Raw genomic sequence first — 13,002 nt, forward strand, 5'->3', positions numbered from 1 at the left:
AACTTGAAAATAAAAAGTTGAGAAAAAAATGTTGTGTTTTGAATTGATAAGCATATGTCACAGATTTCCTTCAGTATACAAATAATGCCATTAAAATATTGCTGTAGTGTTAGTCGTGAGTGTTGTATTACATGTTTTGGAAAGTAGATTAGTATAAGACTGCTTGATACTGTGAACAGAGGAGAGCTTTTTAAAGTACATTTAGTTGCCAGGAAAAGTTTGATAGCCTTGATGTCCTTAAATTAGCTTTTTTCATAAAACACCACTAACTTTTCTGCTTGAATTGGTCCACTAGCAGATATAATTCTTTTTTTTTTTTTGGTGACTGACCATTTTATTTGTTAGCCTGCCTTGTATCCTAGAAAAATGTGGTCTTTGCAAATTTTGTTTTTAAAGGTTCTTTAATGTATGTAGGTATATGTAACTTAACCAGATACTTACAATATATTTACCATTATTTAGTTTATGGGCTAAAGTGCTAGAGCTTTCCCTGCACTGTGTTAACATGTTTTTTGTTTTTTTTTTTTTCTGACAAAGTACTTATAAATCTGAACTACGATTCAGTGAAAGTATTGTCTATTTAATGGTGATTATTGGATATTTTATAAATCCTTTCTAAGTGCTTTAAAAATTAACTAAGATTGAGGAATTGTGTCCTTGGATAACCTGTCTTCTTTTTCTTTCCTAGTGGACTCCAGAAGGAAGACGTTTGGTCACTGGAGCTTCTAGTGGAGAGTTCACTTTGTGGAATGGACTCACCTTCAATTTTGAAACAATATTACAGGTAACAGTAATCATCAGATGTAGCATCCTCCTGTGGTCCTGTAACGAACTGGAGATACAGTTACTTTGTTGGTGTTTTAAACTTGAAATTGGACAAGTAATTGTTGTGAGTTGATGTCTGCTCCTGTAAAGCCTTCTGTCATATATTCTTTTATATAATGTTTAAACTGTTTTATGTTTTCACAGGCTCATGATAGCCCAGTGAGGGCCATGACTTGGTCACATAATGACATGTGGATGTTGACAGCAGACCATGGAGGATATGTGAAATATTGGCAGTCGAACATGAACAACGTCAAGATGTTCCAGGCACATAAGGAGGCGATTAGAGAGGCCAGGTTTATACACAATATACCATTTTCTGTAGTCCCTATTGTCATGGTTAAATTATTCTCTAAGTGTATTCTGGGTGCAGAGATGCATGGGCTCTGTCAGATTCTGGGATACTTTCTGCACCCTATAAACACAATATTTTTCTTTGTTTTCACACATTCACCATTTTGCTGGCACTTTTCTGAAGTAGTGTTGTCCCGGTATCAGCCTTTGCAATATGTTAGAGATGTATTGTCTGCCGCATTTTGCACTGGTTTTCTCTTTTCATTTATGGTTAATAATGTGTATACGTTATTCCTTTTTATTACCTACTGTGTAAGATAAGAATCTTTCATTCCAAATAAAGAATTCAGTCTTTAATTATACAACTGAATAAAATCTAAAGCCTACAGAAAACACCTTCAGAGTTCACACAAAATACAAGAAAAAAAGGCTTAAGTGAAGACCTGGTTGGCTTGGTTATGCCACGACTTCAAAAGGAAAGTGTAGTAGGACTAAAAACTCACAAGTGACCCTGGATGTGGCAAACGTTAATGGAGTAATGAATGGGTTCTTCAAGCTTTGAAACTGTAAGCAGACCATTGTCAAGAGGACTCTAGGACTTTTTCTTCTGATTCACTGTTGAGAACATCAGTTATGCAAATGTATAATAATAAGTGGAGTTTAAAGTATTTTCAGTGAGTTGTATATTTTTACATATCAATGAGATATGCATAGTAAAACTGGAAAACAAAGTTTCAAAAACAAGCCTGACGAATTGCTGCAGCCTCAGAATAAAGCTAAGCAGCATTCTTTACGGTCGTACCGCCCATGTGTGGGAGGAGGTTGACATCTTTATAGAAACATCATCCGCTGCAGTCACTTGTTTCTACGTTCAGAGCCTTAACAAAAATTGTTGGACTGACATGCTTCTGCAAAGACTGTGCTGTAGTGTCCTGCCCATACATTGAGTTTTCACAGTTGGTTCTTTGTTAGTCACAGGACCCAAAAGTTCAAGGAAGTTCTTAGAGGTAGATGAGAAACGTGATGGTCTTTCATGGCAAGGAGGTAAAGATGGCAAAATCCTTTGCAGGAGATTACCTTTGGCTTCAAACACAGTCTGAAGGTCCCTGTGTTAAAGTTTTCCCTAAAAGGAGCAACATTCATGGAATAGCTTGCCAGGGAGAAGGTGTGAAAGTTTTCCACAGACCTTGCAAATAAACGAGAAACATTGTATGTAGTGATGTTTAGCCACGAGTTTTAAAGAGCCTGTCCGAAATTTTCAGCTCATCATGTCATGAAGTGTCCCAGGCAGAAGAAGCTGATGCTAATTTTTGGAGCGGTATTCCTAATGTGATTTAACAGCGTGTTTGTAGGAATATTGCAAAAACAGATTTCATTTAGTTTCTACACTTAAATGAGCTTCACGTTTTCTGTTGGTATGACAGGAAATATTCTGTGGGGAGTGTGGGAAGCATCAGTGCTAATAATACACCGGTAAAGGTCTCTGAATATCAATGATTGAAAACTAAGACGCAACTGCTGTGTTAAATTCTTCGTTTGATGAGATGCTTTTGTTAGCTGACAACATTCTCTTTAAGGGCTTCTTCACTCTTGGAATACTTCCCTCTCCTGTTTATAACGCAGCACAGTGTTTTTATTTTTCCCTGTCTGAGAAGCACAGATAATCTGTTAAATGCTGACTTCTTTCCCCTGCTGTGTGTCTTCATGTAACAGTTTCTCACCCACGGATAATAAATTTGCTACATGCTCTGATGACGGCACTGTTAGAATCTGGGACTTTCTTCGTTGCCATGAGGAAAGAATTCTCCGAGGTACGTGTACTAACAGTCCTGATTGGAATATTTAAATAGGGAAGGCATTTGTGGTTAAATCATCACAATACCACAATACCAGCTTACATCTCCATTCAATTTTTTTACATATACACCGTCTCCGCCAGCCTCTTTAAAGAAGCCTGAACTCTCTTTCTGGTTCACAGTCATTTTGTAGATTTTTATTACTACTAAAATCTTTGAATTCTTTGAGCTATAAATTAAATACAACTGTTCCCCTTCTGTCATTCCACCCCCCTCCCCAATTACTTGCTTATCTGTATTTATCTGTTAGGGCTATATTCCTTTTCCTGTCTTGTAGCCCAGGTAGCTTTCTCCAACATAATGACACTATATTTTTTATTTACATGGCTCACATTCTCCTGGTAGTCCTATTACAATGATTACCTGAAGTATCAATAGCTGTACTTCTCATTATTGCTGTTTCTGCAAGCAGGTGTTTACAAAAATGTATTTTTTTAAAGTATATCATATTTATACATTACATGGCCCACTTGTTATTAAATTTTGGAGGGATTTCTTGTTTACTTTTATTGATTTCATAATTAGAAACTAACGTTTATGAACGTTATGAATTACTCCCTTCTACAAAAGAAGGGTTTTAAAGTAGGGCTCTGAAAATGCTAACAATTTATCAGTACCATTTATGTGAAATCAGTGGGTGTTAGGGAATTAACTGTGTTTTATATATGTAATACAAACATTGAGGCAAAAACATTTACATTTAATAAAAACATGTAATCTCATTGGTTTATTGTTAACTAGGAAGGTAGTTTTCTCAAGTGCTTAATTTGAATTTGTACTGATTTAACAAACATTTTACTTCAATCTCTTGATTTCAGTATAGCATAAAAGTAACATCTTCCTCTGACACATAAACGCAGGGTAGACACATGAGTACCATAGACATTGGGTGTCAAGAACTTACTGTTCAGCAGTTTTCCTTTCCTGTCAAGTCTTGATTAAATTATAAGCTTTTAACAATGTTCCAGAACTTTATAAAGCCTTCAGTGTTGATGCTTTCTAGATAAGAAAATAAATGCCCTTGATATTTAACCCATATTTCAAGCCAGTAGTTTTTGAAATCATATTTGTTTAAACATTCCTGGCTTTGCACATTTTGTGTGGGTTCATCCACAGTACTTACTGTATGGTGATAGCTAGTATAAGGATATAGTACGTATTAAAGAGTGTACTCACTATGACGGCTATAATATTGTGTAATTTCAGAACTAGATGGAGTCTTTGGAGTTATTTAGCTGGAGTTATTTTATGGATGAGCATCATAACCCAGCAGGAGTAAATGACATGTTCAGGGTCATCTGAAATAAGTTCAGATCCAGGACTAGAATCTTATCACTTGACTCCTTGCCTAATGCTGTGGTACTGTTGCATCTTTCCTCACTCTTGATAGAAGTCTTCGCTGTTAAACAGAAATAAGATGGACAACTTTTTCTGGGCTTTGAAAATCCTAAGAAATAAAAAGGAAACAATAATTGTAGTTACTAAAAGCAATATTCTAAAGTATCAAAACAATTATTTTTACAGAGGACTAGGGAGGACCACAATAATTGTGAAGTCTGATTTAAAATCACTATGTATCTTGGATTAAAAAAGAAAACCTGACATATGATAACATTTTTCAGTTTCATGTTCCAATGAAATGTTACCCAATTTGGTGATGCAGCTGTTTCTAAATAGTACTTAAAAAACTTTTCCTCTGGAATGTAGAATGTATGTGAGATATTCTAGCAGTTACATATTTTCAGATTTGAATTGAGGTGAATTTGGATAATGGTAAATGGATGCTGAGTTATTATCTGCTCCTGTGGCTTAAAAAATATACCAGCATCCTGTCTATATTAATTGAGAGTAGAATTTTCTTCTTTATGTGGGGGCTCTTTTAATTTTAAATTTAAACATTTTAAATTTTGCTACGGAAATTTCAAACATACAAAAGTATAATGAACTTCCATGTACTTTTATGATATGTGTTCTAGCTTATTCATGATTTTTGCTTCCTTTTAAAAATATTTTTTCTTAGTACCTCCATGAGTATATGGGACCAATATAAATCTATTAAACCAAGTTAATTGTATCTCCAAGTAGTAGTTCTAGTAGCAGGCAGGTCTGGTATAGTAGATAAGTTATTAGGTTCCAAGTATCCATTTTCTGTCATTCCCTGTTTTTCTAAATTTTCTGAAATTTAGCAGTGATTATAAAACAGTAAAACTGGTGTTATGATTTTCCTGTTCTTTGCTTGTGGGTTGAGGATCCCCAGGGTGATGGGATTCCAGTTGTCTCAGGGCTGCTGTGAAATTCTTCATGTAAAATTTGAAGTGAATTTAATTTAGCTTTTATACATAGAAAATTGGATCACAGAGTCAAATAAGGATAGGATCTTCCAACATCTAAAATGCCAGTTGGCCTCTGTGAAGGGTTGCTGTTCCTGTAACCCACACAGACTCTTAAACACTGGGCAGGTAAGCATACTCCTGCATCATGTTAGTGTTGTACATTAGACTGCAACTTGGGTTTAACTATAAGGAAAATATAAGACCATTTTAATTGAAGGGGGTGTTTATGATCATGTAGTTCAACTCTATCAAATACTTAACCTTTTCTACATCATTCCTAAAAACCAGTCTTCTACTCATAAACATTTTTAGCATTCTAGTATTCACTACCTCAGATGATTCTCTTTTCCAATTTTGGATAGCTCTAGTTTTCAGAAGGTTTATTCATTATATCAGAAATCTGCTTCTGTATGACTTGTCCTGCCTCTGGATAACAAAAAAAATTAGTCTATACTATACTGTCTTCTTCATGGCAGCCCTTTATTTGAAGACTGTTATCATGTCTTCTTAACGTAGACCATCAGCTGTAAGAATACAGGATCCCTACGCATGGCAGAAGCCATGATATCATACTACTGACCGCAGGATTTATGGTTACCTTTAAGTGTCCTTCCTGAGATCGTTCTCATGCTTCTTGGAAAAGGAAGAAGTTACACAAGAGAAAGCAATCAGATTTTTAAGGTTAAAACAAACACAGACCTGTCATTAGGAGATTTGCTACTCAAAAGATGATGGTGATTGGTCCATAGGTATGAAATTGAATAGACTGCAAAATTGAGAAGTGTCATATACCAGTCATTACTAAAGCACATGCAAGTCAGCATAATTTATACACAGTTATTCTTTTTTTGTTTTGTTTTGTTTTTGAGAGAGCAAGCACGCACAAGTGGGAGAGGAGGACAGGGTGAGGGAGAACTTTGAGCAGGCTCCATGCCCAGTGCGGAGCCCAACGCAGGTCTCTATCTCACAACCATGAGCTTATGACTTGAGCCGAAACCGAGAGTCAGACACTTAACCACCTGAGCTGCCCAGGTGCCCCTATTCTTTTCTTTGGAGCACTCAGTATATGGGCTGGGATTAAAAGAACCTTTAAGCACCAGGAGTACATGAGACTAAATGAGTCTCTGGTTTACTGATACTTCTCCATTTGACTCCAAGTGAAACAGAGCCATTAAAATTAATGAGCATATGCTTCTACCATTGGTAGATGAATCTTTTTAAAAGGTATGACCCCTCTCCTTCTTAAAGTTTAGTAGTGGGGGTGCCTGGGTGACTCATTCAGCTAATTGATTTGGCTCAGGTCGTGATCTCATGGTTTGTGGGGATTGAGCCCTGCGTCGGGCTCCACGCTGTCAGTGTGGGTGCTCTCTCCCTCTCTCTCAAAATAAACATTAAAAAAAAAAGTTTAGTAGGGAAGATAAGGTATTTTCACATACTTAAGATGGTGGAGAATATGGAAGAAGAGTCAAGATAGCGTTAGAAGTGTAGTTTTACCAGTTTTATCAGAGGTCATGATAGTGTTAGAAGTGTAGAGTTAGAATGCACATGAGAAGGGGTAAAAGCATAGAATCAATAAGAACACTGAAACGAATTTTAGAAGCATAATACTCTTTTAAAAAAAATTTTTTTTTCAACGTTTATTTATTTTGGGGACAGAGAGAGACAGAGCATGAACGGGGAAGGGGCAGAGAGAGAGGGAGACACAGAATCGGAAACAGGCTCCAGGCTCTGAGCCATCAGCCCAGAGCCTGACGCGGGGCTCGAACTGACGGACCGCGAGATCGTGACCTGGCTGAAGTCGGACGCTTAACCGACTGCGCCACCCAGGCGCCCCAAGAAGCATAATACTCTTAAAAAAGAATCCAGGTTACAAGTTTTAGCATGCTTTAGTTTTTGTTTTACCTTCTTAGTTTAACTATAGCTGACATATTACACTTAACTATGTATTGGGAATGTTCTAAGAACTTTGTTTAATCTCTGGTAACCCTGTGAGCTGAATACTGTTTGTTCCACACTTCAAACGAATAACCAAGGTATGGAAAAATTAAGTAAACCTGTCTTAAGGTCAGGTAGCTTATAAGAGGTGGGACTAAGATTTGGACCCAGGGTTTTTGGTCCAGAGTTCATACTCAACCTCTATGTTAAACTGCCTCTTTTCTGTTTTAAAATTGATATCAACATGGATGTAATGATGTCTTCCTAAGCTGTGATGACAGAATTGTAGAGTTTCTTTTGGGGGTGGGAGGGAAGAGGAGGAGTGTAGTTAGAGGGAAGTAATTTAAGTACTCAAGGTCATTTTACTATTCTTTAAAACTGTCCATATTACAGGTTTTCAATGTATGATATATTTAACAACAGAAAAATTAAACTATAATGAATAGTTTAAACTGAATGGGTTATAAGATATATGCTGGTTTATATAATAAGGACATGGACATAAGGAGTTATCGTGAGACTTATTCGGGGGCAAGGTCTGTTTTTAGTTTTCAGATCTAGCACTCATGGAGAGGAAATGAACCCCTGAGTACACACAACTTAAGAAGAATATTATTAGTACTTTTGATAAATCCCTGTGTATGCCTTCCTTATTGCATTGACTGTGGTCTTTAATAAATGACATCAATCCCTCTGCAAAGATCTTTTGGTTCAGCAGTGTGTTTTGAAATTTGTGAAGACATGTTTACGAAGTCTGAGTATTCCAAAAATCTTTGATGCTTTACTGGAAATAATTTTACTTATTAAAGTAAAATTGGCAAACCACATAGTTTATGATTAAGAGACCTACTTTATTTCTATAATGTTTTACAAAACATTCCTCAAGATCCTCTGTTCTCCCCCAGACAAAAGCCAGAAACACCCAGTTTCCTTTAAAAGATCCTATTAAAAAAAAAAAGCAAAGCAAAAAAAAGACTGTATCAGAATAACTCCTTCCACTAACATAGCATATTTTAATATTAAAGCTCTTCAAGGACATCTTACTTAATCATCCAAATAACCATGTAAACCAATTTTACTTATGGACACTGATTTTCTTGGTGTTTCCTTATTTTGAGGAAGTTTATTCTAAGGCTTTTTTCCTTCTCTCCTGTAAGGACTGGATTATGGTAGGTTCTTCTATGTAAAGAATCATCTGAGAATGAGTGGGAAAAAGACTTAATAAGTCTTAACAAGACTTCCAAAGCATATTATTTGGAGAAATTAGTAGGGCTCTGAAGTACCCATTTTGTTTGTTTATTTATTTATTTAAAAAATGGATATTTTGAGGGGGAGAGAGCGAGAGCAGGGGGAGGGGCAGAGAGAAGGAGAGAGAGAATTCCCACTGCAGTGTTAGCATAGAGCCTGATGAGGGGCTCAAACCTGTGAACTGGGAGATCATGACCTGAGCTGAAATCGAGTTGGATGCTTAACCGACCGAGTCACTCAGGTGCCCCTGAAGTATTGATTTTATATGGTACATTCACATTTTTACAGGAATTGTTTTCAGATTTTTATATTGGGCTTTATTTCTGTCTCTGTACTTAATTTCAAATGTTGCACATAATATGACAAAAAACTTGTTGAAAATAGATCTGTGGCTTTCTTGGGAAGCCAGAGTTGCATGCTGTTGCCACCAACAGTGTTTTAATTAAGAGTCTAGCAATTTCCAGACACTTCTATATAAAAGATTCTGGTTTCTTGACAGCAACAAATCACAATGATTAATAGTTTAGGCAGTTGAGGGGCACCTGGGTGGCTCAGTCATTTAAGCGTCTGACTTTGGCTCAGGTCATGATCTAGAGAGTTTGTGAGTTTGAGCCCTGCATGAGGCTCTGTGCTGACAGCTCAGAGCCTGAATCCTGCTTCCGACTCTGTGTCTACCTCTCTGCCTTCCCTGCTCGTGCTCTGTCTCTCTCAAAAATAAACATTAAAAAAAAATAATAATTTAGGCAGTCGATTCCCAGAAAGAGTGTATCGCTTCAGCTATTTATTTATTTATTTATTTATTTATTTATTTACTTCTGAGAGAGATAGAGACAGAGTGTGAACAGAGAAGGGGAGAGAGAGAGAGGGAGATACGGAATCCAAGCAGGCTCTAGGCTCTCAGCTGCCAGCACAGAGCCTGATGCAGGGCTTGAACTCATGAATGGTGAGATCGTGACCTGAGCCGAAGTCGGACACTCAACTAACTAAGCCACCCAGGTGCCCCTGCTTCAGTTTATTTTGAGTGAGGCTGAAATTTCCATTTGGTGATGAATTAGTTACCTGGTTATATTGTTAGAGCTTCCCAGCTAATTAGATCTTTCGTAGTTAAAAAAAATTTCTTTAGGGGTTCCTGGATGGCTTAGTTAAGCATCCAGCTCTTGGTTATAGTTTTAAATTATTAGTCATATTTTGAGGTGGGGGGTGGGCAGAGAGAGGGTGAGAGAAATCCCAAGCAGGGTCTGTGCTGTCAGCGCAGAGCCCAACGCTGTGCTCAAGCTTATGACCTTTGAGATCATGACCTGAGCCGAAACGAAGAGTCACCCAGGTGCCCCTATCTTTGGTAGTTTTTTTTTTTAATGTTTATTAATTTTTTGATAGAGACAGAGCGTGAGTGGGGAGGGGCAGAGATAGAGGGAGACACAGAATCCCAAGCAGGCTCCAGGCTCTGAACTGACAGCACAGAGCCCGATGTGGGGCCGGAACTCACGGACCGTGAGATCATGACCTGAGCTAGTGTCAGACGAGCCACCCAAGCTCCCCTCTCGGGTAGTTTTTAAAGTTAAAATTCAGAGCATTGCAAAAAGCTGATGAAATTAGATAAATAGGTAATATACTTTTGGCTTTTTCAGTTTTAGTGGGTAGATCCTTAAATGATTAAAGTATGATACATTAAAAATAATTATCAACGAGGGAGGTTAAGTACCAAAACAAATACTGTGTTTTTTATGTTTTTTGTTTTTAATTTAGAGAGAGAGTGAGCAAGTGGAAGCAGGGGAGAGGGGCAAAGGGAGAGAGAGAGAATCTTAAGCAGGCTCTGTGCTCAATACAGCCCGACATGGGGCTCGATCCCACGACCCTGGGATCTTGACTTGAGCTGAAATCGAGAGCTCAACCGACTGAGGCACCCAGGCATCCCAATACTGTTGTTTTAATAGTTACTTTTTCCCTTTATATTTTAACGATGTGTCAGAAAACCATTTTAAAGTTTGATTTATGTCCTATGTCTGGAATCTATAAAAGCACCTACAGTGCTATGGTCTCTTTAGTTATAGAGAGACCAGATTAAGAATTTCTGTTGAAATCAAGAAATGGTATTTCTAAGTCCTGTCCCATCCACCCCCCACCCCATTTATCCTTTTTTATGGATTATTTCATAAACTAGTCTTAGTTTCCCCAACATGCACTAATAAGTTTTTCAAAGCCAATCTGCTGAATCCTCTGTTTTTTTCCCTTTGAAGGTATTTTGCTGTAACTCTCTTCGCTCTCAAAGAGCAAACTTTACCATTATTAGCATTCTTTTTTTTTTTTTTTTTTGACTCTTTTCAACGTTTATTTATTTTTGGGACAGAGAGAGACAGAGCATGAACGGGGGAGGGGCAGAGAGAGAGGGAGACACAGAATCGGAAACAGGCTCCAGGCTCTGAGCCATCAGCCCAGAGCCCGACGCGGGGCCCGAACTCACGGACCGCGAGATCGTGACCTGGCTGAAGTCGGACGCTTAACCGACTGCGCCACCCAGGCGCCCCCATTATTAGCATTCTTTTGGCATATCACATTTTACTTGGATGATTAGCCCAGTGAATTGTATCTGCTTCAATTTGCTGATATCTTTAAATACTGTATTGGTCCCTAGGGAATACTAGGAAGGCACAGCCACCACAGGGGGACAGCAAGCAGACCTCCCAGTTTGGGCCAGGGAACGTTTAAGAGCTCACACGGCAGCCCTCTCATCTTTCTATAGGAAAAAGTTTCCATCATTAAACCCATATATGATATATCCTCCCCACCCCCTGAATTCTAGATCTGTATATAATAAATCCAACCCGACTTTCAAACATAATGCTTTAAATATTTGAAAATGGCATTTAAGTCTCTCTTACCCAAGTTGAATACTTAATCCCTTTACTCTTTCTCATGATTTCTGGACCGGCTGCCATTTTGAGCATCTGTAGTCCAGAATTAAGCTTCACCATTCTGAATACCCATTTTTGCTAAATGGGGGAAGGCAGGACACCATATGAATTCACACTAATCATCTAAAACCTGCACATTTTTTAAAGTTTATTTATTTTCAGGGAGAGAGAGGGAGCTGGGGAGTCCCAAGCAGGCTCTGCACTATCAGCACAGAGCCTGAGCTGAGATCTAGAGTCAGCTACCCAGTGCCTCTACATTTGTTCTTATATAAACTCATAAGCCAGAATTGAGGTTGAAAACCTTAATACTGGGCCTTATATTTATCTTCAGTTAACATTTTATGTATTAAGTCATTAAATTTAACATCACAGTATCTTCTTCAATCCTAACACCTAGAGAACTGCCAGCTTTGGATCACCTGTAAATTTGCAAAGCTGGTCATCTAGATTATTAAAAAAAGATGTTAAACGGGACAGAGGCCAAGTAAAGAACCTTGCAGCCCTCTCTGCAGACTTGCATCACAGGTAACAAAACATCTAGTGGAAACTAACGTTGGAAATGACCTTTCAGTCATGTGGCTATAAAGCCGTGATCTTCTGCCATGATCCACAGACTAGTTCAAAAGATTGCCTATTATTGACTATAATTTCATTGACACTCCTTCAGTAATTCTGAAAAGAAAATTAAAAAAAGGATTGTTTTAGCATAACTTATTCCAAACCACTGGTTTTTGGTGGAGGCAGTAATACCCTGTAATGAACACTTTATGTAAAATAGATTTTTCTTCTCAAGAGTGTGCACTGGTGGTGCCTTTATAAAAAAGTTTTATGTGTAGTGGTCATTATCAGTGAAGATAAAGAATGTTTTCAGCACTCTAAAGATTCCTTCATGCCTTTTACTCCACCCAAACCTTTTGTTAGGTAGGTTAGACCTTCAAATATATTTTCTTTAAATTACTTTCCCTTTTTTTCTACTGTTTTTCAAGGGCTTTTTGGGGTCATTTTGTGGTTTCTTTCTATCATCTCCCTTTCCTTTTTGTAGAGTTGTATTAATTTCCTTGATTTGCCTTTGTGTTCTTTCTTTTATTTTTCAATTTGTTTACTTTGAGAGAGAGTGCATGTGCACGGGGCAGGGGCAGAGATCAAGGGGGTGAGAGAGAATCCCCAGCAGGCTCTGCACTGACAGTGCACATGCAGGATTTGAACTTGTGAACCGTGAGATAACGACCTGAGCTGAGGTCAAGAGTTGTATGCTTAATTGACTGAGCCACCCAGGCACCCCTGTTGTTGTTATTGTTGTTTGTTTTTTTGTTTTAATTTTTTAGCATTTATTTTTGAGAGAAAGAGACAGAGCACAAGTTGGGGGGTGCAGAGAGTGAGAATCTGAAGCAGGCTGCAGGCTCTGAGCTGTCTGCACAGAGCATGATGTGGGGCTTGAATCCACAAACGGTGAGATCATGACCTGAGCCAAAGTTGGACGCTCAACCGACTGAGCCACCCAGGTGCCCCTCTTTTTTTTTTTTTTTTAATAAACATTAAGGGTTTATTTATTTATTTTTAATTTTAGTTTTTTAGGTAAACTCTAGTCCCAAAGGGAGG

The 13,002-nt window shown here is 37.9% G+C and overlaps 1 protein-coding gene across 11 annotated transcripts in view; it reads left to right on the plus strand.

Annotated features, from left to right (window-relative positions):
- WDR33 (WD repeat domain 33) overlaps nt 1-13,002 on the plus strand; it is a 110,596-nt gene that overhangs the window by 46,320 nt on the left and 51,274 nt on the right. For 10 of the 11 annotated variants that reach the window (XM_040474719.1, XM_040474723.1, XM_040474725.1 and 7 more), the window contains exons 5-7: nt 689-784; nt 970-1,121; nt 2,833-2,930. In XM_040474719.1, the coding sequence (XP_040330653.1) occupies nt 689-784; nt 970-1,121; nt 2,833-2,930 (346 nt within the window). Of the gene's footprint in view, nt 1-688; nt 785-969; nt 1,122-2,832; nt 2,931-5,784; nt 6,228-13,002 lie in introns of those variants that run through there. The other variant, XM_040474728.1, reaches the window with a different exon arrangement.

Source organism: Herpailurus yagouaroundi, unplaced genomic scaffold (assembly GCF_014898765.1).
Source record: "Herpailurus yagouaroundi ecotype Mexico unplaced genomic scaffold, PumYag 140, whole genome shotgun sequence".
NCBI classification, from domain to species: domain Eukaryota; kingdom Metazoa; phylum Chordata; class Mammalia; order Carnivora; family Felidae; genus Herpailurus; species Herpailurus yagouaroundi.